This window comes from Triturus cristatus, chromosome 1_2 (assembly GCF_964204655.1).
Source record: "Triturus cristatus chromosome 1_2, aTriCri1.1, whole genome shotgun sequence".
Lineage (NCBI taxonomy): Eukaryota > Metazoa > Chordata > Amphibia > Caudata > Salamandridae > Triturus > Triturus cristatus.
In genome coordinates this window covers 872,511,688-872,536,097 of record NC_140580.1, presented here as the reverse complement: position 1 = coordinate 872,536,097, position 24,410 = coordinate 872,511,688, and the positions used below count along the sequence as shown (strand labels likewise).

General features: G+C 40.8%; 1 protein-coding gene across 2 annotated transcripts in view; it reads right to left on the bottom strand.

The window, feature by feature from the left end:
• PANK4 (pantothenate kinase 4 (inactive)) overlaps window positions 1–24,410 on the bottom strand; it is a 445,012-nt gene that overhangs the window by 225,796 nt on the left and 194,806 nt on the right. For both annotated transcript variants that reach the window (XM_085609230.1, XM_085609233.1), the window contains exon 8: window positions 18,219–18,300. In XM_085609230.1, coding sequence (XP_085465356.1) covers window positions 18,219–18,300 — 82 coding nt within the window. The remainder of the gene's footprint in view (window positions 1–18,218; window positions 18,301–24,410) is intronic.

Genomic DNA, 24,410 nt, shown 5'->3' with positions numbered 1-24,410 from the left:
CTTCATAAAGATGCACATGCATTCCCCGTCTCCTTGGGTGTGCTGCCTCTACTGTTCGTCAAAAACACTAATCACACAATTAAGATGACAAGCTTTTTTAAATTGAAAAGGGAGTCTTAATGGGCTTCTCATTTGGAATGACAAGTGTCCTGTTGCAGGGTTGGTTAGTGAGATGAGTCTTCGACTGAATGCGACTTCCTGGATGGGAAGGAACTTCAAGTGATGTATTTAGGAGCTGTATACTTTCGTGTGCACGTCCATACAGTTACTTCAGAATACTGCACAGGTCAATTAGTTGTTCATGTCAGACTCGTTCAAAGCAGACCTAAGACCAAGTGAACCTGGGGCATCTTCAAGGGAAATATTCAGCTGCCTCCAGTAAACTTCCCGATCTCTGCACCCACTGCAACAGGCGAATGGTCTCTAAACAATGGATGCACGACCCTACTCGCCTTGTCCGTTGCTATAATGCACACTGGCGGGGGTGTCTGACAGAATCGGAGTTGTGCTCCTTTATAAGGAAGGGAGGGAGGAATGCCTTAATGGCTAGGGGGATCGAATGCAGCTCCGGTACTGATGCAGCACAGACACAGACCAAGGGTCTTGCACTATTACTTCATCCATGTGAGCACCCAAGCCTAGCTAACATGCTCGGTGACCATGGTTGGTGTGACCCCTCAAACGGTTGAAGGGGTCCAAATCACCAGTGCAGATCTGGATCGACTAGTTGGAGGATCTGCTGCTGGAGCAGAGTTTTCTGTTGAAAATTCATCAGGTTTTGAAGCTTCAGTTGTCTAAATGTGGTAAAAATAAAATTACTAAATTTAATCATTAATTATTTGTTTTGTGTAAATGTTTTTTTTTACTAATCAATATGTATGTATTAACAAGAGAAAAACCGACACGAGGGACGCTTATGTGTTGCTATTGACAATGTGCATGTTTTATTAAATAAAAGTTGCTGAGTGCTGTTTATTTTTAAGCACGAAATGCTTTTTGAATTAATGCTTTTCTATGTTGCAAGAGCTAGATAATTGCATACACATAAGGGTATTAGTGGGGTTAACACTGTTCAATCACTATGCTGTGGTAACGTTGTTTTTGTCTCTTTTAATTAAGATGGTCTATTGTGGCCTATTGTGGCCTAAATAAAGATGGCCGATACGAAAGGCCTGGCCTCGAGTAGAATTCGTGACGAGAGAGAGCCTTGCTGAATATGGTCCTGAAGTCAGCTGACCACAGTCCTTGCCTTGCTTGATTGAAAATTTCCGTGAGGACAGCAGCAGTTTTGGGCGATCTCCAAGTGAAATGAAGCGTCCTTGGGAGCTTTGGGAAAACAAAGGAGCTTTAAAGAAAGACTCTGAACTATGATCTAATTGCCGAGGAGACGTGGAGTTACACGATACAAATGTATTTTTTGGTTCCTGTTCCGTTATGTTTATTTTGTGATTTTTCCTGAGCGGAGATTTTTAAATGTAGCGATGCTACATCCTTTCCTTCTCGCTTTGCTCAGAGGTTTGACGGAAGAAGTTATTACAAATTATATTTTTCTTTGTTCAACTTGCTATAAGAATTGTTAGCCTAGAGAGGGCTTTGCCACTTGCCATTTGCCTTTTGCCGCGTTCCGAATCTGCGTTGGTGAGGATCGTTGCTGAGAGGACTTCGTCTTGAGAGACTTTACCGAGAGACTTGTCCTGACCCGTTCTGACATTTAGCTAGAATAGGTAACTATGAGAAAAATGATTTATTCCGATTGATTTTCTTTAACTAATTTTAGATAAAGCAATATAATTTTGAATATGGTGTTGGTTCTTATTTCTTGTCAATTATTGAGTATCCTATTTTGATTATTATTGTTTAGATTGTTTAGATTATGTTTAAGGGCAGTCTCAATAACCAGATCTTATCGACCCCGATATAGATGCAGGGTGTCTAGGAGTTTTTCTTTCCACAGGTTATTGCTGGTAGAGTATTTGAGCGTATGTTAGTGAAATGGGCCCTAGTGTATGAAGCATGTATGTGCGTGTAACTGTGAGATTACTCCATCTGTGGAAGTAGGGATATTATATGCACCCTGATCTCTATCAATTTCCTGGTAGCAGAGTTGTGATGGTTATTGATGATTGTCTTGATCTGATTAGATTACATATTGATTATTGATGTTGGTATATGTACTAATACTATATGTTGAAATTGTCATGTTGAGTTATATGTAGTGCTTCTGGAATTTGGAAGCTGGTAGCAGTTCCGTAGTAGGGCAGAGGGAAGTATATGCTGCTCTCGGGAAAGACGGGATTGTTGGTCCTGTATGTATGCAGGAAAATTCACATTGTCTGGGTTCGGAATCAGTGACATTATTGTATGTTACTATTAGAATATATTTCTGGTATATAAGGAGTGTGTATGGTAGTGAAGGTTATCTGTGAAACTCTGGTCTTAAGTCCCAGGGATCCGTAAGGTTTGCCGTTAAAGCTTATCGCGGGAGGAGTAATAGGTATTCTCTGAGCTTGTTTGAGGAACTGGGCAAGGTAAACTGCTTGGTTAATGTGTGTTATAATTCTGTAGTGGAGCAGATTTGCTGTTCTCGGGAAGCAGGATTCTGTGTGTATGTACTATATTTTCTTGCATGAATGTGTGTGAATGTATATACATTTAGTTGATTGTAAGACTCTTTGGATAAGTCCTAGAGGAAACAGTTAATGAATGTATGTTAGAAGGGCAGAGTAGAGGGGAGTGCTACTGTGTCAACGAGAGGTTCTTGTGAAATAGATTTCTTTTACTATTCTGTGGTTAGCGAAGCAGACAATGGAGATGTTTATATGTCGTAACTAATAGATTTTGTAGAAATTTTGACACGAAGTCTACTGAAAATTTTTTGTAAAGGAGGGGTAGACGAGTGACAGGAGACAGGAGACAAGCGACTGCAGCGACTGCTGACGTCAGGAAGACCGCGCTCTGATTGGATAATAGATCAGAATAGTGTTTGCGCTGGGATTGGTGCGTTGGTGTGAGCCGCGCAAGGATTGGAAGAGCAATTCCAGTGACGTAGACGCTCCAAGATAGGTGCGTTAGTGTGAGTCGCGCTATTATTGGTTGAAAATCTGTATTGTATATTTATAATACGGAAAAGAGTAGAGAGCTTTGGTAAAAACTAAAATGTATTACCAAGAAGAGAAAAAGAAGAAAACCTTCTTTTGAAAAATTAAAAAGTGGTTTAACAAGGATAAAGATGTTAAGACGAGAGAGGGTGAATTGTTACCTCCACCGAAAACACCTGCATACTACATGGCTGCAAGATATGGGTATCATACCTGTATATGGTTGGAGAATTGGATTAGGTATACTAAAGAAGATGGTGTTCTAGCATTTCCAGAACATGGTTCATTTAATTTGGCCGTGTTGAGAAATTTACGGGAAAAGATGTTATGTCTTGACCCGAGACCAAGACCTACACAATTCGAGGCTTTAGTGGAATGGGAAGAGGAAGTACATGAGCGAGAAAAACAGAGATCTGGAGGACAGTACAAGTATATGTTTGGGAGGAGACATGATCGTGAGACTCATCATGATCGAATGAAAAGGTGGCGAGATGCTAGTATGTCAGAGGGATTATATCCAATGAGAACAGTTGAAGAAGGAGCAGAGAGGGTTCCTGAGGCAGAAATGAGAAGATATGGAGTTAATGAATATGAAGATGAAGTCTTGAATGACATGATTTACAAAAGACCACCTCCAAATAGACCAGAACCAGAAGAGAGTACACCAGTTGTTTCTCCAATAAGAGATACAGTTTGTATCATTGAGACAGAAAATGTGACACCTGAATCAAGAAATGGTAATTCTTTCAGGGAGAAAGTGAATCGAAGTGGTGACGAAAATGCAAGAGAATTAGCTAGAACTACAACAGAGCTAACTGAAAAGATTAGGGAGTTAACGAAAGATCTAGAAGCGGTTACGGTGCCTGTAACAATAGGTCCGGTTATGCCTGTGTTTGACAAGCAGAGAATAGGTGAAAATGGTTTGGTGATTCCATATGTTGGGAATAATTTGATAAGTTCAGTTGGTCCTTCAGGAGATTCAGAAAAAAGGACAGAAAGTAGTGACCTGAGACAGTCCAGACGTGACACAAGTAGTGAAATATTAGATGCTAGTGAAGCTAGTTGTTCAGGGATGCCAATCTTAGAACCGCAAAAGAGAGTGGTTCCAGTGAGGAAAACTACTGCAATAACAGCTGAAGATTTGAATGATTGGATGAAAGTTCTTCAGAAAAAGGATAAGGATTCGCAAACAATTGATGTGGCTAGGTTACGGGTAGAATTAGAAGAGCTTGTTACAGGGACAGTTCCAACAGAAATTCTTAAAAGTCATCATGATGGTGAACTAATGTTTATGTGTAAGAATATTACCTGGAGAGCGAGAAATACACATGACAGGTTAAGAGCAATAGCGAATGAGCAGGGAGTTGACATTGATAAGGTTAAAGCTTTGCAAAAAACCTACAGGATGGATTTTTCAGAAAAGGACATTGAAAATTTGAATGCGACTGGTAGAACAGGACAGATTAAAGAAATGGTTGCATTATTGCGAAGATGGGGAGATGTAGAAAAATGGAAGGATAGGTGGTATAAGAAAAGAGAGGAATCTGAAGATAGAACAACTTATTCAGCTTTTCCAGTGAGAGAAAAAGAGTTATCAGTGGATAGTTATCCTATGAGAGAAATACCTGGAGGAGGATATGTACATGTTCCATGGACCAGACAGGATATTTTATCATTTACGAATGATTTCCCTCGATTGAGAGAAAAGCCCGTCGAGTGGTATAGGCAGGTAGATAGGTTTGTGAAATTGTCAAAAGTGCTGTGGATTGACCTGAATAGTCTGTTTGATATAATTGTTCCAGCAGATTTGTGGACTGAGTGTAAAATAGTTGTGAGTTGGCCTACTGAGGAATATCCAAGAGATCCAAGAACAGGAGCACCAGATCCAGAGGTAATGAGAAAGTATGATCAGGTGATGGTATACCTGAAGAGTAAAGTACCTGCAAAAGAGACAGATTGGGTAAAAATAGATAGAACACAACAGGAAGCAAAAGAATCAGTTCATGCTTTTTACGAGAGGCTGATACTGGCATTTAAACGATTCAGTGGAGATGAACACCTGGGTGACAAAGATTTGAGTCATTTTGTATCCAGATTTGTATATGGTCTTAGACCTGAAATTGGTGAGAGAATTCGTGAACATACAGTGGATTGGCAGAGTAAGAAAATAGATGAGATTCTGAGACATGCTAAATACTTCAGTGATGAAATTGAAGCAAAACAAAGAAAGCTGAAAGAGAAAGCAATGTGGGCACAAGTGAAAGTTGCAGAAAGACAGGAAGCACAGTTGATGGAACAGGCGAATAATCCAGGAAATAATGCAGGGAATAGACCTAGATATGCAGGAAAAGGGAATCTTGAGGAAGCGAAAAAAAAGTTTCCTTGTCACAACTGTGGCCAATTGGGACATTGGAGGAATGATTGTACGAATCCACCATTAGTGAATAATGAGGGTAAAACCTTGAATCAACAGGTGCAGAACGAGGGGAATAATCAACAGCAGCAACAGCAGAAAGTTGTGAGACAGCAGAGTCAAGAGCCAAAACCGCCCTTGCCGCAGAATAGAGGAGCACAAAAGTATAATCAGGATTCGGGATTCTACAATGATGAGCAGGTAAACAAACCAAGGTGTTCTAATCAGGTACAACAGTACTTGTTAAAGAATGAAGGGAGTGAGTCTGAGGGTGATCATTGACGGTGCCGAAGAGAGGAGGAAGAGTGCATACTTGGTGCAACTCTAGAAATAGACCAGGCAGGACCATTTGTGGATGGGAAAATAAATGAAGAGAGTGTTACCTTTTTAGTAGACACAGGTGCGACAAGATCAACTGTCAGGTCAACAGATATTAGAAATCTTCCTCTCTCGGATGAAGCAATCCAAGTAGTTGGTGTAGCCAATACACAAATCAGAACACGTCTTACGGAACCAGTAAGAGTACAAATAGGGAAATTTTCAGACATGCATAGATTTATTGTCTGTGACACGAGTCCGGTGAACCTGTTAGGTAGGGATCTGTTATGCAAGATGAATTGCACAATTTTCTGTACACCGGATGGAATAGCTTTTGAAACACCAGATGAGGATGTTTTGTACCGAGTGACTCTAGAAAACAGGGAAAGTGAGTTAATTGGTGCATTTGCTGTGTTTGATCCAGAGGATTTGCCTCGAGAGCTGAGGGACACAGTGAAAAGGACAGTTTGGGATTTTACTGGAGAGGATGTGGGATTGATGAATAATGTAGATCCAGTGAAAATTGCAGTGAAAGAGGGAATTACATATCCTAACATTCCTCAGTACAAAATGACACCAGAAATAATTGAAGGAATAACTCCTATAATTGAGAAAATGATTCAGCAGGGAGTCCTGAGAGAACTACTGAGTAGTCCGTGTAATTCACCAATAATGGGGCTAAAGAAGCCTAATGGGAAATTTAGGATCGTACAGGATCTGAGGAAAGTTAATCAAATTGTGGTGGCATGTTGTCCTATTGTGCCAAATCCATCAGTGATCCTGTATCAGATTCCACATGATGCTGAGTGGTATACAGTGATTGATTTGTGTCATGCGTTCTTTTCAATTCCATTGCATCATGACAGCCAGCCGATTTTTGCATTTAGGTTTGGCCAGCGTATTTTAGCATGGTGTCGAATCCCACAGGGGTATACAGAGAGTCCTTCGATATTTAATCAGTTGTTGAAAAAATCATTGGAGAGTTTGATCATGCCTGAAAGTTCAGTACTAGTACAATATATTGATGACCTACTTGTGGCATCAAAGACACGAGAAGCTTGTGAAGTAGATACCATAGCTTTACTGAATCATCTGGCAGATGGAGGGTTAAAGGTATCTCCAGCCAAATTGCAATTTTGCAAGAAAGAGGTGCATTATCTTGGACATAATATTGAAAAAGGTCTGAGAAAAGTGACTGATGACAGAATCAGAATCATCAGGGAAATGAAAGCTCCAAAGACCCAGAGAGAAGCGAGGATGTTCCTGGGGATGGTGGGTTATTGTCGTCAGTGGATAATTAATTTTTCGCTGATAGCAAAGCCACTGATTAAACTGACAAAAAGTGAGATGACAGACCCATTGGAACTAGATGGGGAACAAATGGCAGCATTTGAAGAGCTTAAAAATAAAATGTGTGAGGCTCCAGCTTTGGGTATGCCTGATTACGTAAAGGTGTTTGAATTGTACTGCAGTGAGAGAAATGGATGTGCACTTTCAGTGTTAATTCAGAAGCATGGATTACTGAGAAGGCCTATTGCGTACTTCTCATCGACACTTGACCCTGTAGCTGTGGGTTTACCAGGTTGTCTAAAATCTGTGGCTGCAACATGCAGGAGTCTGGAACAAAGTGAGGGAATCATAATGGGATATCCTGTAAGGGTATTCGTACCTCACAATGTGGCAATTCTTTTGACAAGAAGCAGAACTCAGTATATGTCACATAGTCGGTTGACTAAATATGAAAAAGTCATTCTGGGAGCATCAAATGTGACTCTTGAGAGATGTGTAAATGTGAATCCAGCGACACTTTTGCCGGATATTGAAAATGTGGGTGTGAAAACAGAAGATGATCATGATTGTTTGGATGTGCTTGAGTACTGTACAAAACCGAGACCAGACATAAGGGATCTTCCCTTACATGAGAGTGATCATGTGTTGTTTGTGGATGGTTCATGTCTGAGAAATGATGATGGTGTGCTATGTGCAGCATATGCGGTGTGCAAAGTTTCAGAGGTTATGGAAGCATCACCATTGAAAGGAGTGAAATCTGCACAGGTTGCTGAATTGGTGGCATTGACAAGAGCTTGTGAAATTGGGAAAGATTTGAGGACGACTGTGATGACTGATAGTCAGTATGGATTTGGAGTGGTGCATGATTTTGGCCAGCTTTGGCTACAAAGAGGTTTCTTGACATCGAGTGGAACTCCAATAAAAAATGCTGAAGCAATTGGGAAATTACTTGAGGCGATACAGCTGCCTAAAGAGTTAGCAGTTGTAAAGTGTGCTGCCCATGGACAAGGGGATGATTTTATCACGGTTGGAAACCGATACGCAAATGACATTGCTCAATACTGTGCAAAATCGAATCAGTCAATTAATAGGGAAAGAGAGGGGGAAATGTCTTTTTGCTCTGTGATGTTTACTAATGCCTTAGAGACATGGGATGAAGTGAAGCAGTTGCAGGATGAGGCAGGAGAGGAAGAGAAAAAAGATTGGATTAAGGCAGGATGTGCCCCAAGAGAAAAAGACCATGTTTGGGTCTAAAGGGATGGCAGACCAGTAATGCCCAACTCCATTTTGTCGTCAATGGCAAGGATGTATCATGGCCAGGGACATTTGGGGAGGGATGCGATAAGGTCGTTCAAACAGACCTGGTACAATGCAAAGTTCAGGACAATTGCAGAGAGCATCTGTCAAAGGGGTTTGATTTGTCAGCAATTTAACACTGGGAAAAAAACAGTGGTGAGTCTGGGAACAATAGGCAGAGAAGGAGGTCCTTTTACAAGAATGCAGATTGATTTCATTGAAATGCCCCAAGTGAACAGACTGAGATATGTACTAGTTGTAGTCTGTTTGTTTTCAAGATGGGTTGAGGCCTATCCGACTAGGAGAAATGATGGAGTGACAGTGGCAAAATTACTGTTAAGGGAGTTGATTCCTAGGTACGGGTTTCCAGTGACGATTGAGTCTGATAGAGGTGGACACTTCTATAATGAACTTATGAGTTTGATTTGTGAAGCATTAAGCATACAGCAGAAGCTACATTGTGCATACAGACCAGAGGCTTCTGGTGTGGTTGAGCAGATAAACGGCACAATCAAGAATAGGATTGGTAAGATGTGCTTAGCCACTGGCATTAAATGGCCGGACGTCTTGCCTCTAGTGCTAATGACTATTAGATCTACTCCAGATAGAACTACTGGTTTAAGTCCGCACGAGATAATCATGGGACGTGCAATGCGCCATGCATTTGTACCTGTCAATAAGTTGATGACAATAACTGATGACATGATTTTGGATTACTGTAAAGGCCTGGCTGACGCAGTTCATTCTGTGTTTCACCAGGTTGGAGAAGAAGCTACCACACTTGAGAAGAAGCAAGCTCATGATCGGAGTCCAGGAGACTGGGTGAGGATTAAGGTGCACAGAAGAAGAAATTGCTTAGTTCCAAGGTGGGGAAGACCGAGACAAGTCATTCTAACAACGACAACTGCAGTGAAGTGTGCTGGTGTGAAAAACTGGGTGCATGCGAGTCATACTCTGAGAGTTCCAAACCCGAAAGAGGGAACTGGTAAAGAGTATTTTGAAGAATCAGATTCCAGTGATGATGAAGACCCAGAACCAGTGAGAAAAGAAGCAGAAAAAACTCCAAGAGAACCATTGGGAGTCTCAGAAAGGAGATCAGATTCTGTAAGAGAGCCTGAAGTTTCAAAAAGCAGTGAGGGAAAAAGAAAAGAAAAGAGCAATTCCACAGAGATTACTCCTGAATCAGAAGAGGAGGAGACTGAAGAACCACTTGAGATTATACTTGAAGAAGCAGGGTCAGAAGAAGATAGAGAGGGACAGATTGCGGAAGACCCCCGAGGAGGTGTAGGGAACTCTTCTAATAAGCTAGGTGAAGGGACAAGTAGACAGCAAGAAGTTTGCGTGTCGGAGATCCGAGGAGGGACAGGAGTAGGGAAGTCTCAAATAGTGGTGAAAGAAACTGTGGAGGAAAAGAAAGCTGCTAGGAAACGAAAACAGAAGGCACTTGAAACAGAATTGGATGAGAGTGAGAATGAGCAAACAGAGGGTCGAGTTCTGAGAAAGAGAACTTGGATTGAAGAAAGAAACAATAAAGAAATTAGGCCAAAGAAGGTGATAAAAGGAGATCGTTGGCCTAACAACAGAGTAAAGAGATTGAGATACAGAGTGATAAGAACGAATACATCAAATGCTGAACAAGTGAATGAAGTATCGAGTCAAACTGAAGTGAAAAGAAAGGAGCAAGAAGAATCAGGAAAACCTGAAGAAATAAAAAGAATAAGAAGACCCAACCAAAAGTACAGATCACCGGAATGGTCTTATGTGGCACTGTCTGAAGAAGAAGAAGAAGAAACAGTGACTCGAGATAATTCGGAGGGGATCTTGAGAAAAGTGGTTGAGGAAAAAGAAGGAATCTTAAAAGTTATTCTGACTGACATTGGAGAAGAGTCAGATGCACAAGATGTTGTTGATGATCTGATACAATTTGATGTTGCTGAAGAAGAAGGAGTGAAAACTGATGAATATCCAAATTGAGTGAACTGAGAAATCACTTGGAGGAAAAGTGAAAAGAGAAAGTCTAAAATTCAGTTGTCTGAAGTAATCCAAAGCATAACAGTAGAGGAGTAGTAGAGGCTAAGTCAAAAGACAAGGTCAAAGTAATAAAATGGCTAACATAGAGGATAATCAAAGTAGATGTGCCTTCTTTAAAAGATGGTGTAGAATGTGCTGCTGCTGTACTGGATTATTAATGCTATTATGGGGAGTTTTAGTTTTATTAGTTACTTTTAAAGTTACATTTGAGATGCATACAGAAAATATGACAGATATAGAGAAGAATTCGCAAAAAGTAGTTTTGAATAGAATTAGTAATACTTACATACACAAAGATAGGTCAATTAATAATTTTTCTAGTAATGTTTTTTCGAAGTTGTTGTACGAATATGTGAAAACAATGGAAGTAAGGGATTGCTACGTTTGTATACAATTACCTGCATCCGTTTCAGAGGGTGTTACTTATCATCATTTGCCAGCTACATATGGTATTTCATGTAGTATATTAAGTAGTGTTTTTTATTTGTTAGGGAAAGTAGATTATAAGATGTCTAACAGAGATAGTATTTTTGGGCATTTGCCAATGAACAAAGAGCTGAATCCAGCTAAAGAAGCTAACACTTTTGGTGAAATTTTTATTGAAGAAAAAGGATTAACATTAGATTACATTTTTAAGAATAATTTAACTTGCAGTCTGAAAGAAGAGGAAAAAGCTTTCCTGGATATGGTAGAGGAAAGGAGATTGAACATGCATGAGAAAGCAGGGAAATATGAAGTGAGTGAAACAATTTGGGACATTGAGATGGGAAAAGAATTGAGAAATGGGGCTAGTCCAACTTTAGCTCTAGATGTACCACAAAAGGGTAAACTATGCATTACAAGAAGGAAATCCCAATATGATACATATTTTGTTGGGACTAGTGAGTGCCGTGATACATACTTCATTGCAACAGGTTGGGGTTTCAGAGGTGGTGAAGATATAGTTTTCCCAGGAGTGTATTATGTTTGTGGGAATAAGGCTTATTACAAGTTGCCTGACCATTGGTATGGCACATGTTATGTGGGTTTGGTCTTTCCAAAGATTTTTCATATAGATAAAATAACAGATGTAGAACATATTAATTTACTAATGCGTTTCAAGAGAGAAACCTGGTCTGAAATTGTGGGTGATATTTTTGGGGTTTTAATTCCAGCAGTGGGAATTTCTTTAAATGCTTATGGAATTCGGAAACTGTCAACAGTGGTGGATCGCTTATCGACAAATACCGCTGGGGGGTTTCTTTTAGTGAATACGGAATTAAGTGCCGTACGTGCCATGTCAATGCAAAATCGACTTGCCCTTGATATTTTATTGGCCAAGGAGGGTGGAGTTTGTGGAATGCTGAAAGTTCAACATTGTTGCACTTACATTCCAGATGAAAGCAAAGACCTGAAGGTCTATATCAAAAATATTACTGATTTGCATGAAGAATTAGTACCACTTGAAGCTGAGAGTTTATGGACTAAAATAGCTAATAAGGTGATAGCTGTTAAAGATTTTATTGCAAAAATAGGTAGTACGATTATAGGTAGAATATTGTTTCCTTTAACTTGCATAATTATTGCTTTATTGATACTGAGATTAGTGTGTGTGTGTTGTAAAAACAGGGGAGGGAAGAAGAAACTGAATAAAGAGAAGAAAAACAAAAGGTTGAAAAGAGAACCACAAGAAATTGAATTAGAAGAATTGAGGGAGAGTGTTTATTTGGAAACAAAGAGGGATGATGAAAGAGTGACTGGTGTGTAGTGTTGTGTAATGAGAAAAAGACATTTCCGATTTCTCCTAAAATGGGACTAAATTTTCACGAATTTTTTTTTTGGGTTTATTTGGTGATAAAATCACCAAAGGGGGGATTGCTGGAGCAGTGTTTTCTGTTGAAAATTCATCAGGTTTTGAAGCTTCAGTTGTCTAAATGTGGTAAAAATAAAATTACTAAATTTAATCATTAATTTGTTTTGTGTAAATGTTTTTTTTTACTAATCAATATGTATGTATTAACAAGAGAAAAACCGACACGAGGGACGCTTATGTGTTGCTATTGACAATGTGCATGTTTTATTAAATAAACGTTGCTGAGTGCTGTTTATTTTTAAGCACGAAATGCTTTTTGAATTAATGCTTTTCTATGTTGCAAGAGCTAGATAATTGCATACACATCAGGGTATTAGTGGGGTTAACACTGTTCAATCACTATGCTGTGGTAACGTTGTTTTTGTCTCTTTTAATTAAGATGGTCTATTGTGGCCTATTGTGGCCTAAATAAAGATGGCCGATACGAAAGCCCTGGCCTCGAGTAGAATTCGTGACGAGAGAGAGCCTTGCTGAATATGGTCCTGAAGTCAGCTGACCACAGTCCTTGCCTTGCTTGATTGAAAATTTCCGTGAGGACAGCAGCAGTTTTGGGCGATCTCCAAGTGAAATGAAGCGTCCTTGGCAGCTTTGGGAAAACAAAGGAGCTTTAAAGAAAGACTCTGAACTATGATCTAATTGCCGAGGAGACGTGGAGTTACACGATACAAATGTATTTTTTGGTTCCTGTTCCGTTATGTTTATTTTGTGATTTTTCCTGAGCGGAGATTTTTAAATGTAGCGATGCTACATCCTTTCCTTCTCGCTTTGCTCAGAGGTTTGACGGAAGAAGTTATTACAAATTATATTTTTCTTTGTTCAACTTGCTATAAGAATTGTTAGCCTAGAGAGGGCTTTGCCACTTGCCATTTGCCTTTTGCCGCGTTCCGAATCTGCGTTGGTGAGGATCGTTGCTGAGAGGACTTCGTCTTGAGAGACTTTACCGAGAGACTTGTCCTGACCCGTTCTGACATTTAGCTAGAATAGGTAACTATGAGAAAAATGATTTATTCTGATTGATTTTCTTTAACTAATTTTAGATAAAGCAATATAATTTTGAATATGGTGTTGGTTCTTATTTCTTGTCAATTATTGAGTATCCTATTTTGATTAGTATTGTATAGATTGTTTAGATTATGTTTAAGGGCAGTCTCAATAACCAGATCTTATCGACCCCGATATAGATGCAGGGTGTCTAGGAGTTTTTCTTTCCACAGGTTATTGCTGGTAGAGTATTTGAGCGTATGTTAGTGAAATGGGCCCTAGTGTATGAAGCATGTATGTGCGTGTAACTGTGAGATTACTCTATCTGTGGAAGTAGGGATATTATATGCACCCTGATCTCTATCACTGCCACCGATGCGAGACATTGTAGGAGCCACTGCTCTCTCAGGCACCACTAAAGGGTAATCTGCAGCCATCTGTCACATGGCACAAATAAGATGCAGAAGTAATTAAGCCAAGCACCAGCAGGAAGTGCAGAAATGAGATCTGTGTCTACCTCGGATATCTGACTCACCTCCCAATAATATATGACCCTCAACGGAGAAAGAAAAGCGCTCATGTTTCGCGCTGCTCCTGCGAAGGTCACCCTCTGTGTACAAGTGAGATCAGATTTTTTTGGGCTTGGATTGTAAAGTTCAAGTCATGAAAGATTCATGGTTCTCTGAAGGAATCCTTCGACAAGTAGTGGGGACTCCTTTTTCAGCAGCCAGTCATCTGAATATTGAGTACATGGACATGTGGCTGTCATAGCGAAGCAGCCAGATAGATATCACTTCAGTAACCATGCATGGTGCGGATCTCAGTACAAACTGTGGCGTCTGCACTGTCATCATAGGAGGCACCAACAGAAAAGCTAACCGCTTTGATTTGTTCGTGTGCACAGTGTCTGAGGCCTGTGGATAGTGGAAGTTTGAAAGCATTGAGGTTAGACCCGCCAGAGTCTGCAAACAGTTATGGGTTCACCCTTGCGGAGTGGCCACAGGATACCGGACCCATCCTGAAAACATCAAGTACAGCTTCCTGAAGAACTGAAGCTGCATAGTTAAGATGAAGTAACCTAGAACTCCTACCTATTCTTCTATAAGTCGGGTTTTTCTCCAATGACGAGGAAGGGCTCAGCTGTGGGTGCAGGGACTAGTCTAACGGGTCCTGGAAGCCACACCATTTATCTCCCGCATGTGGCCCTTTTTTGTTTTTTTGTGGGAAGATCTTTTGAAAGAGTGTTGTCCATTACGAGACTTACATGACTGTGAAGAGGAACGATTCAGGGTTAGCCCTGAAGGACGTGGCAAAAAATAGCATAACTTCCAATCCCATGATGGTTTTCAGGTGCACCAGAACAGGAGTCTCGGGCTGTGGCGTCACATTCCAAGCCTAGTCATCAAATGCAGATGACAAGGATAGGCTCTTGCAATATTTGTGACAGAGCTCAAATCTTCAAGACATCTGACCCGATGCAGTCATAAAGGAGAGTAATTTTGTCGTTGAAGACCCAAGAGAGCTTCAGACCTGATGTGATGTTGAAAAACAGGAACGGACACCGGTGATCTAGTGGGGCCCTTTTCTACTTCGGTCTGCTCACATCCGGTGTAGTTCAAATTTCCCTGGTCAGCTAGAGGAAATTTTCAGGAGCAGTTTCACACCTAGAGAGATAAATATAAGTTAAGGAGCAAGCAGACAGAATTAGCCCTCCGACCTGACAGTGCTTGCTGGCCGATGGCAAAGGGGCTTCATTTAGAGTTTGTAAAGACCTGAAAATAACCACATTTCTGGAGAAAACTCTAATAAGAAGTAGAATCCACCAGAATTATCTCCCTAATATTATTCGTAAGGTGGACGAAATTCACCTACCTGATTAAAACTAGTTATTGAACAATCACAACTGGAGGAATAGTTCTTGAAGATGGACTCCTGAAAATATGATGTCCAATATAACCGGCAGAGAACCTACCCTTCTGAGATGTAAGCAAAGAGATGCCGTTTTTGTATGTGTTTTCATGATCTGCAAAGCCAAAATATTTGAAAATTCCTGTTCCTTTGACTGCTGAATTTAGAGCAATTTAGCCAACCTTGATGAAGGATTGCACCATTTGGTAATTTATTTATCTATATAAGTTTTATATAGCGCTAGCTAGACCCAAAGGTGTCAAGAGCGCTTCCAGTGAATCAGGAACACAATAAACATAAGGTGAGATACAGTAGATAATAGTACACAACACAGCACCCTTAAACAAGCAAACAGCCGACTGACATAAGGTTCAGTCCTGAGCACGCAATAATAAACCAAAAACAGTAGTCTAAGATTTAAAGTATTTGTTGAGGAGGAGTTTCAGCTTTCTTTTGAAGCCAGGGAAGGAGGGGTTGCATTGCAGATCGCTAGGTAAAGAGTTCCATATGCTCGGAGCATTTCCAGAAAAAGAGCGAGACTTGGTAGATGATTTTTTTAGATTGGGAGGTAGGAGCAAAAGTGTGTTGGAGCTTCTCAAGGATCTAGAAGTCCTTGCTTTCATAAGCTTGTTTCCTAAGTAGTTTGGTGAATGTGAGTGAAGGGCTTTGTGGACGATACAGGCTGTCTTGTAGGTACATTTTCCTTTGATAGGAAGCCAACTGAGGCTCTCGAGAGCAGGAGTGATGTGTTCAAACCCTTCGACATCAGTAATAAGCCGGGAAATTGACTGATGCTTGAATCTGACCACCACATGAATAGATTAAGGATGGTGGACTAGCTCACTTGCATCTCTTTGCAGACCGCCTCAGCTTTTGTGTCTAGTGGAAGAAAGTCTACAAAGAGGGACAATTTGTTTCACGTTGGGCACCACAGCTTTACTCCCAGATATGTTCCAAGGTTGGAATGATGCCAACAGTCATTCTTGTAGGAAATGATTCCTTTAAACATTTTTTAATTATTTCTTTTGCACTCACACAGACAAAAAGAGTCAATATATTTTGTATGCTGTCACTGGGAGGAGAAGTCTTATTCAGGTTGTCTAAGCTGCTTTAATCAAGTTGGGTCATTCTCCTTTTTTCCTCGTCAAATGAGAGAAGTGGGTCTTTTTGCTATTCATGTCCTAGGACGGAAGGCTTAAGGTTTCAGACAAAGGGCACAATATTTTATGGGTGTTGTAGTGGCTTAAGGGTTTGTTGGGGGAGTTTACCAGAACCTCCAGATTCTAGTACAACAAGAAGCCAAGACACTAGCCCAAGAACTGTCAGTGGAGAAGGAGACACCAGAGACTGTAAAGGCATTTGAACAGGTGGGTTGTGCCATCAGAGCTTGTGGTTCCACATTATGGATAGAGAGGAGTTTACCACTCAAAGGAGCCTAACTTGAGGTAATCTTCTAGTATGTGTTCAACAGATATTATATATCAAGTTCCTTCTCTGAATCAAATATAAAGTTTGACTTCACAACCTCATCCAAGATCATGAAAAGAAGGATAAGATCAAGAGTTGAAAGTACAGTTTGCAAGCAATGCTGAAATGATCCAGAAGCAATCCTTCTCAGCAGTGAACCTTCTCCCAACGGACCTGTGAAAGTCAACATCTCTCACTCCATCATTAGGAAGCATTTCAAGACCCACTTTTTAAAACATTTCTTGGGGTTGCCTATTGTCTTGGATATTCCCCTACACTTGCCATCGGATTCAATCTTATGTCAATTAATTGTTAAGATTATTTTCTGCCCCATCAGTAAACCCTCTCAACTTTTAATTCACCAACAGGAAACACTGATATCACCTCTTTTCTCAACGCCCCGTCCCAATTTCTACGAGCCCGATATCCCTAATAGACTGTGCATGGTTGTGCAGGTAACTGATCAAATAAGCTGCTTTAATGTAAAGTGCCCCAACACGCTACACTATCAAAAGGTTTCAAATAGATGCGTAAAATCAGAGGTAACCTAACATTTTTAATTATTGTGTACAAAGCTCTCAGAAACAGAGTTGGGTGAGTCATTAAAAGAAGGATACAATCAGAGCTAGCAGAGAGAGTATGATTAGTCTGATAAAAAGGGTAAAGAAAGACAGGAAATAGGAGAATGAAGGCCCAGCAGAGAGGTCGGGGGCATGAGGCGTAGCAGTGCTCGACAGGGTCCTCAATTAAAAAAGCAGAGTGAAGATTGCTCTCAAATCTTTAACACTGTAGAGCAATCGACTACATCTGTGCAGACAAGGGTTTTCAGAGGGCACGATTGGTGAGCAACTTCTTCCATTTAGCTCCTGCGTCAGGTTTAGTCTCCCTCTTCAATTTAAAAAAATCTTCTCATTTTCAACCCTATGAACAGAAGCACTAGATGCTTCTGTTAGACTTCATGCAAAATTTGAGGAAATCACCCCGTTTAAGGAAAACAAAATCTTCTCTACATGCCTAAATTTCTTAAGACAAAATCCTCCAGACATCATAATCCTCAAGAAAGTAAACAACCAATGCATTTGTGGAAGGTCATCTGAAAAATATCGCTTTTCAAACCATCACTTTACGAGTAATTTCCTCCATGATGCTGAATGGATTCAAATCAATTGATCAGTGATGTGACGTGTACTAGAAATCTAACCAGACCTACCCTCTAAGGATAGACCATGAGGAGAGATCTCAGAGAAGCTCAGAAGATAATCTTGCCCAACAAGAAATATGTCTTGAAAAAATAATGGGAAAGTCTCATTTCTGCAGTACTTATTTACTAAATGTATTGCATAGAATAAGCATCAGATGAGTGCTTGAAATGGAAAAATACAAGTGCAGGTACTCTGTACCAGAGTAGCTGCTTGTTTCTGAGAAGTGCCAGTACTCTCCAATTAAAAGTATTAGTTTTCCTTTGAGAAGTGTAGGTACTCTTTCTCTTACTAATGAACATGCTTTATTGAAGCAAACCATGCCACATTTAGATTTTTAAAGCACCGGTTGATGGTCCACTTACTGTCCTGCTCCGCTCCCTTTAGGAAGGCACCAATGGCTCCCAGGTATCCTTCATGTCTGAGGAACAGGGCCTGCACCTCTCCCTGCATTAATAGAAATACATTTTGAGTGCAGCTGTAATGCTGTGAGAAATATTACAGTTCGTTAAGAAAACTGAAATCACCAAAATCCAATGCACAACGAAATGAACACAAAAGGATCACTCAATTAAGACAAGAAGATCATCTGGTGGTTCAAGCAGGTGGAGACCTTTTCATTTGTAGAGCTCGCCAAATATATTTATTTACCCAGAATGCTGAGGAACACCCATCAACCCATCCACACCCTGCATGTTGAGCAACAAAAATTGTTGGCGATTGTATTTACTCCCATAAACATCTCAACTGGAGTTCCTAAAACTGTATGTCACAATGTGGGTGTTCCCTCAGCCTTCAAAGGTGCAGTAGAGTCCAAGGGAACTAGGAGGTGCTCAAAGCAGCGCTGCTTTCTCCAGATGTTTGCAGCAGTCCTGCTCCTGCACGGAGGTGAAGATAAAAATGGTTGCGTTGGAGGCATGGCAGAACAGAGAAAGCTTGGTGAGTGTTTCAGGCTGAAAATCCTGAAGAGCTGCCGGTAATAAAACCTTTTCTAACCCGCAGCGAAGGCTTGGAAAAAATGACAGCTGGCTGTGTTTCACAACAGACAAAGTTGAGGGTCCGTGTGCTAAATTGTGGCGGCACAGTGCAAGGTGAGTTGGCAATGTGAGTGCATGGGCCAACTGGGAGATTTTCAACACCGAACAGAGTGAGATGGACTGGGCCTGGACGTGACAAGACTAATACTGCGTGGCTTCGAAGAAGACCAGAACACTCGAGGAAGATCCCCTCAGATTTGCAAAGGGGAAGGTTGAAGTATACGACCTCACAAAGGTGAGTACAAGCGGGGAAGTCCCAGTAAGGCAGAGTTCTTCAATCTGTGGGGCGCGCCCCCCCCCCCCAGGGTGGCGCAACACCATCTCAGGGGGGGCACGAACTCCACCGTAAGATCTAACCTTTCAATGGGGCACGATGTGCCCATACTTTTGTTATTTCGAAAGAAAGCGGATTCCAAGAGCTGAAATGCTTCAGATGCAGTGGGAGGCAGGGAGTCTCCTGTGCAGTGAAGCCAAAAGCGAAACATTTCAGCTCTGGGAATTAACTGTCGGGATGGTCAGCTTTTCACAGAAAGGAAGCCAAGTTTCTCTTTAAATTATGTAAGTATGGGCATGCCATACACTCATGGTCTTCTTTCAAAATTACAAAAGTGCACATTTAATGTAGCCATTTTCATGCTTGTTTAATACATTGTGCTCTAACAGCACATTTTTACGACAGACCTTTCTTTATAATAGGCTGAAAACAAATGGCTTAGGGGACAAATGAAGGGCAGTTCGTTCATGCTACCAGGGAGTTTGACAGCTGAGGTTCCCTCACATGAAAGAGTATAATCAATTAAGCAACTACCATTTTATTTGTACATTTTATTTGTACTGAGTGAATGAAATTCAAGTGGAAACGGTGCTTGGAGCCTCAGAAGGCAAATAAAAGAAAGTGAGAACGATGAAGAAGGCCATTCTCGTCAGTGACAAAGTTGACATCCTTTGAGCATGCAGCACTCTACCTAAATATTCAATATATATATTTTTTTTTAACATTTACATGTACTGATTGTGCCATGCTCATTTTGTGCCAGTAGCAAATGGCCAGCTATGTGAATTGCAAGTGTGGCTAGTTTGCACAATTTGCAGCGGTCGTATTTTGCTCCCAAATAAATGCTTAGTCATGGTCCCGCAACAACGTGCTTGAAAAATAGGGTTTCTCCAGTCTGCCGGGAAGGCAGAAGAGAGCGTTTGATGATGGGAAATTCTGGCAGCCTTTCCATGCCTCGGTAGAACGGAAGGCTTTCAAGCAATGTACGCAACTCACACCTTATATTTCTTACTTTAGGACATCTGTAAGGCGCCACTTTTCGCCTGACTGAATAATGTATGCACTTTATGCAGCATACACTTATATAGTGATACAATTGGAAGCATAAAGGCAATGAATACAAATGACAACATGATTAACGTTGCAGCTCATGAGCGGCAGTGGCGACTGGGCCGAGGGTTCTGGGGCAAAGGGCGATCTTACTAGCAGTGCTTCCAACCAGTCCATTCCTGACCTGACTCCACATGTGGGCAGTGCTTCCTTTATATCAGAGGTGGCAGGTGGTGGCCCTCGGTACTCATTTTTAGGGATCAAGAATTATTTTTCAGCATTCAACTTTGACCAAGAGCAAGAGAGAGCAAAACAGAATGGGGGGGAAGAAAAAGGACAAGAAAGCTGTGAAAACCGAGACAAAGGGATAAAGCAGAGATGAAAAACAACTTGCAAGAATGAGACAGAGGCAGAAATAAAAGGGTGGAGGAAGAAGGAGGCGTGTGTTGGTTCGTTCAAGATTGGCAGTCCTGGTATACAGCCGCCCTGGCAAGAGCCAGTGCTGGCAGAAGGTACGTAATAAAAGCTTTGGCACCTGTACTTTTTAAATTATAATTAATTAAGCACTGCCTTTGTGCATCCACCATAAACCCTTTCAGCCACTAACAGTCTTTTCTACTGTCTCCCTAGACCCCACCCCCTGGAGGGGCACACATCAGTCATGGCTGGTGCAGGCAAGCGCGGTAGGGCAGTAGGGTTGGCCGGGGGCGAATAGGATTTATTTATTTATTTAATTTGACCTATTCCATTGTCTGTCGACTTCCCCACTGCGCTTACCTGCACCGGTTGCCGCTGTATTTACATGCATTACAATGCTGCCTGTTCACAGTGCAGCTGGACCGAGATCCATTTGATCACCACAAAGTCTGTCAGACAACGTTGCTTTGAAGTAAAATAGGCAACATTATTCAGTTTTTATTAGTTCTATCTTTTAAACATAAGCCTGACATGTGTCCTAAACTACCGCTCAGGGCACAAGTCCTAAAAAAATAAGTGGGGGGACTAATTAGCATAAGCAATGCGCATTGGTGTCACAGGACATCACATGAAGTGATGTCAGCACCATGTGAGTTTCTTTTTTTTTTAAATAAATGTGCTGGGCTTTGTTTGCTTACTTGCTATGGAAGGAAAGGTTAACTGACTTGAGGGTAATTACTTTGGAGGTGAATTGGCTGCTACAGAGAACACTGTCCCATTATGACTTAACTGCATATGTAAAACCGTAGTAAAAATAATTTGCGCACATTTTATCTTTGAAAATTTTGATTTGAACTGGTTAATAAGACTGTCATTTAACCACGCTCACTCACTAACCTGCAGTTTACTAAACACTCTTACTGTGTTTAACATCATTTGCCGGATATGGCTGGCAGATGCGGATGGCAGTCGATTATGTAGTGTACCAGATTCCATAAATTTCTGTCAGGTGGTGGGGGGGGGGGCCCCGATATCTAAAAACATTCTGCTGGGGGGGCTCAACCTAAAAAAGTTTGAAGACCTCTGCAGTAAGGCAGTCTACTGTATATGAAAAAAAATTATTTCAGTAATCGCTAAATATGGTGTCTGTTCTGATGGATACACAGTTGTATTACCATCGACCATAATGTACCATTTGTAGATTTAGTTGGCACTTTTACAGAGGAAAAAGACACAAACTGCACTGAAGCTTTTTCAATTTCCTTGCAATCTGAAACCCATGCTGTACTGAGCTTATTATGTTAATTGATCCAAAATCCTATACAACTATCCTAAATGGAGGGGTAGATCTAGACCACTCAAAACTGTAGATAGTGTTGATTTTATTGCACTTTGTCAGAGTATAGGATTTCACAAGCAGGTACATGTCCATTTAGACTTCTATTAAGCAAAGATTATCTGATCTTCAACTATGATTAACCACGTCACCTAATGTAACTTGAATGTACTTGGACATCTGATGATATATTTAACAAAGCTCATAATAAAAAAAAGACGACAACAATAATCTCAGTATGCGCTGCCTAGGCGACGAAGGTCATTAGCAAGTAAAAACAGAACAAAATTACCAACAATGCAGAACAGGGGTTACATTTGGGTAGATTTATTTTGCTTAACAAAATGTAGATATGCTGCTGTCAAAGTCAAGACTCCAGACAGCAACACTTACAGATTGACTAGATAACCTTCCACATAACTGCTCTGCAGATTTTGTCCAGTGTAGTGTTAGTATCTTCACACCTCCTCCAGTGCGCGAGGACGCTGCAGCCTAAGGTCCGCTAAACTTTTCATAAAAGGCTTTAAAGCAAGAGCAGACGTATCTTGAAGCTCACCGTTTAACAACGTGTTGTCTTTTTTAAATATGATTTATTCCCTTTATTTTAACTAACCAGACCTCATCACCGTTTTCACACCATCATATATCCAACAGTCAAATGTTAAGTGTTATACCATGTTCTTCAGTTTCTATAGGATTGCACTGCTTCGAACAGGGCGGGAATCCAGGCAGCACATTGTCACTTTCGGGGAGCAAAAGTTCTCCAACTATTCGTTCTAGTAATACATGAACTTGTACTGTACGATGTGTAAGCAGTTGAGTTGCACACATGTACCATATCACCTGTACAGCTAGACTGGCCTATATGCTTAACATTTTGAGGTCATGCATGAGGTTTGAAGGTGTGTTCGATCACATTTTTACGGACACAACACCCTAGTAAGAGGGTGTGAAAAATAGTCACATTTACAATTAATTACTAAAATTGACCTTACTTTCCCCACTATTATTCTGCATACTGTGTAATTAGGTATCCCTACGATTGTGCTGGAATACTACTACGCATATGTTTATAAGTAGCTTAGGACTTACTTCTTCATTTGAGAGTTTGGCTTGACTATAGCAGGGTGGACAGGACTGACCCAAAGCTGATCACCAGGGTTTCTTTGGAAGAAAGCATGGTGTACACTTTTTTTTTTTTCATTTATATTTCCTGTTGGGGCAAGTTTACTTCAAAGCATTTTTGTTAAAGGAATGCATATATTGTTGTGCTTCTTTTCTTAATTTTTGAGGAAGAAATCAGAAATAGATCAACTTGCCATATACATCGTCCGCTTTCCAGAATTACATACCATTGAGGAATATGAACTTTATCAACAAATGTCCAGATGAACTCTCAGGTAGATAGTATGATGGTATCACGCATGCGTTTAGCACGCATGCCTTTAATGCGGGCAATAAAACGAACGCCTCGTTATGACGCGTTCCTTTTGCACACAAGTCATTACAACGGCTTGACTTGGGGGGCGCTGGACTTTGGATTAGTATTATTTACTATTCCAACACCAGTCTGTGCAACATTAGAGAAGGTGTTAGAGTTTAGATCCAACACCACTCCACCAATGTGCCCGCCTAAAACAAGTGGTTAATACTTGCGTGTTAAAAATAAATGTGTGCTAATGATGAGTTTGTTCTATTGCCGGCGGAGTAAAGGCACAGCGTGATTTCGGTGTCGTGGTGAAGGATGTTTGCCCTCAAGTAATGGGCAGTAGGCATCATGTGAGGCAGGAGATGCCAGAACTGACTGCAAGTACAATAATTCTTGGTCTTTAGGCTTTTCCATATAAATTGGAACATGTATACTTTCTTTTATTTAAGCCAATGCTTGCACAGGTGCTTAATTTGCCTTGGCCCTCGTCAGGAGGTCACTGCAGCTTTCACCATTCACTGCCCCTTCCATCGCTGCCAGTGACAGTACCTACACAACTACTAACTACCAAACTTCTACAAGTGTGACAAATGAGACTACTGCAGGCCACCTAGAGCCATAAGAATGGCTTGGGTGGCAGGTACTAGTCATTTTCGATGGATATTGAATTATTAAACAATTGTTGTTGTGCTCATTTCAAAATCAGACTAACAGCACCACCATGTGGCACATTGTTATAAATGTTGATGTTGGCAATTAAGTGATGGGGTTGAGCACGGGAAACCACTGGCTCAAATTAAGCACAGCTTGAGACATGGTTTTAAATTCTAGATCCTCAAGGTTGCTTCCACGGTCAGTTTGTTACTTCCTCTCAAAGCCTCTGCAGCTTGAGGCAGAAGGAGTAATGCGCCCTTGGACATTTTACCTGGCACAATGTCCTAAATGTAAATAAAGCTTAGAAGTACCAATCGATTTATTAAATCCACAATCATCCTAAATGACAAGCTTGGCCCT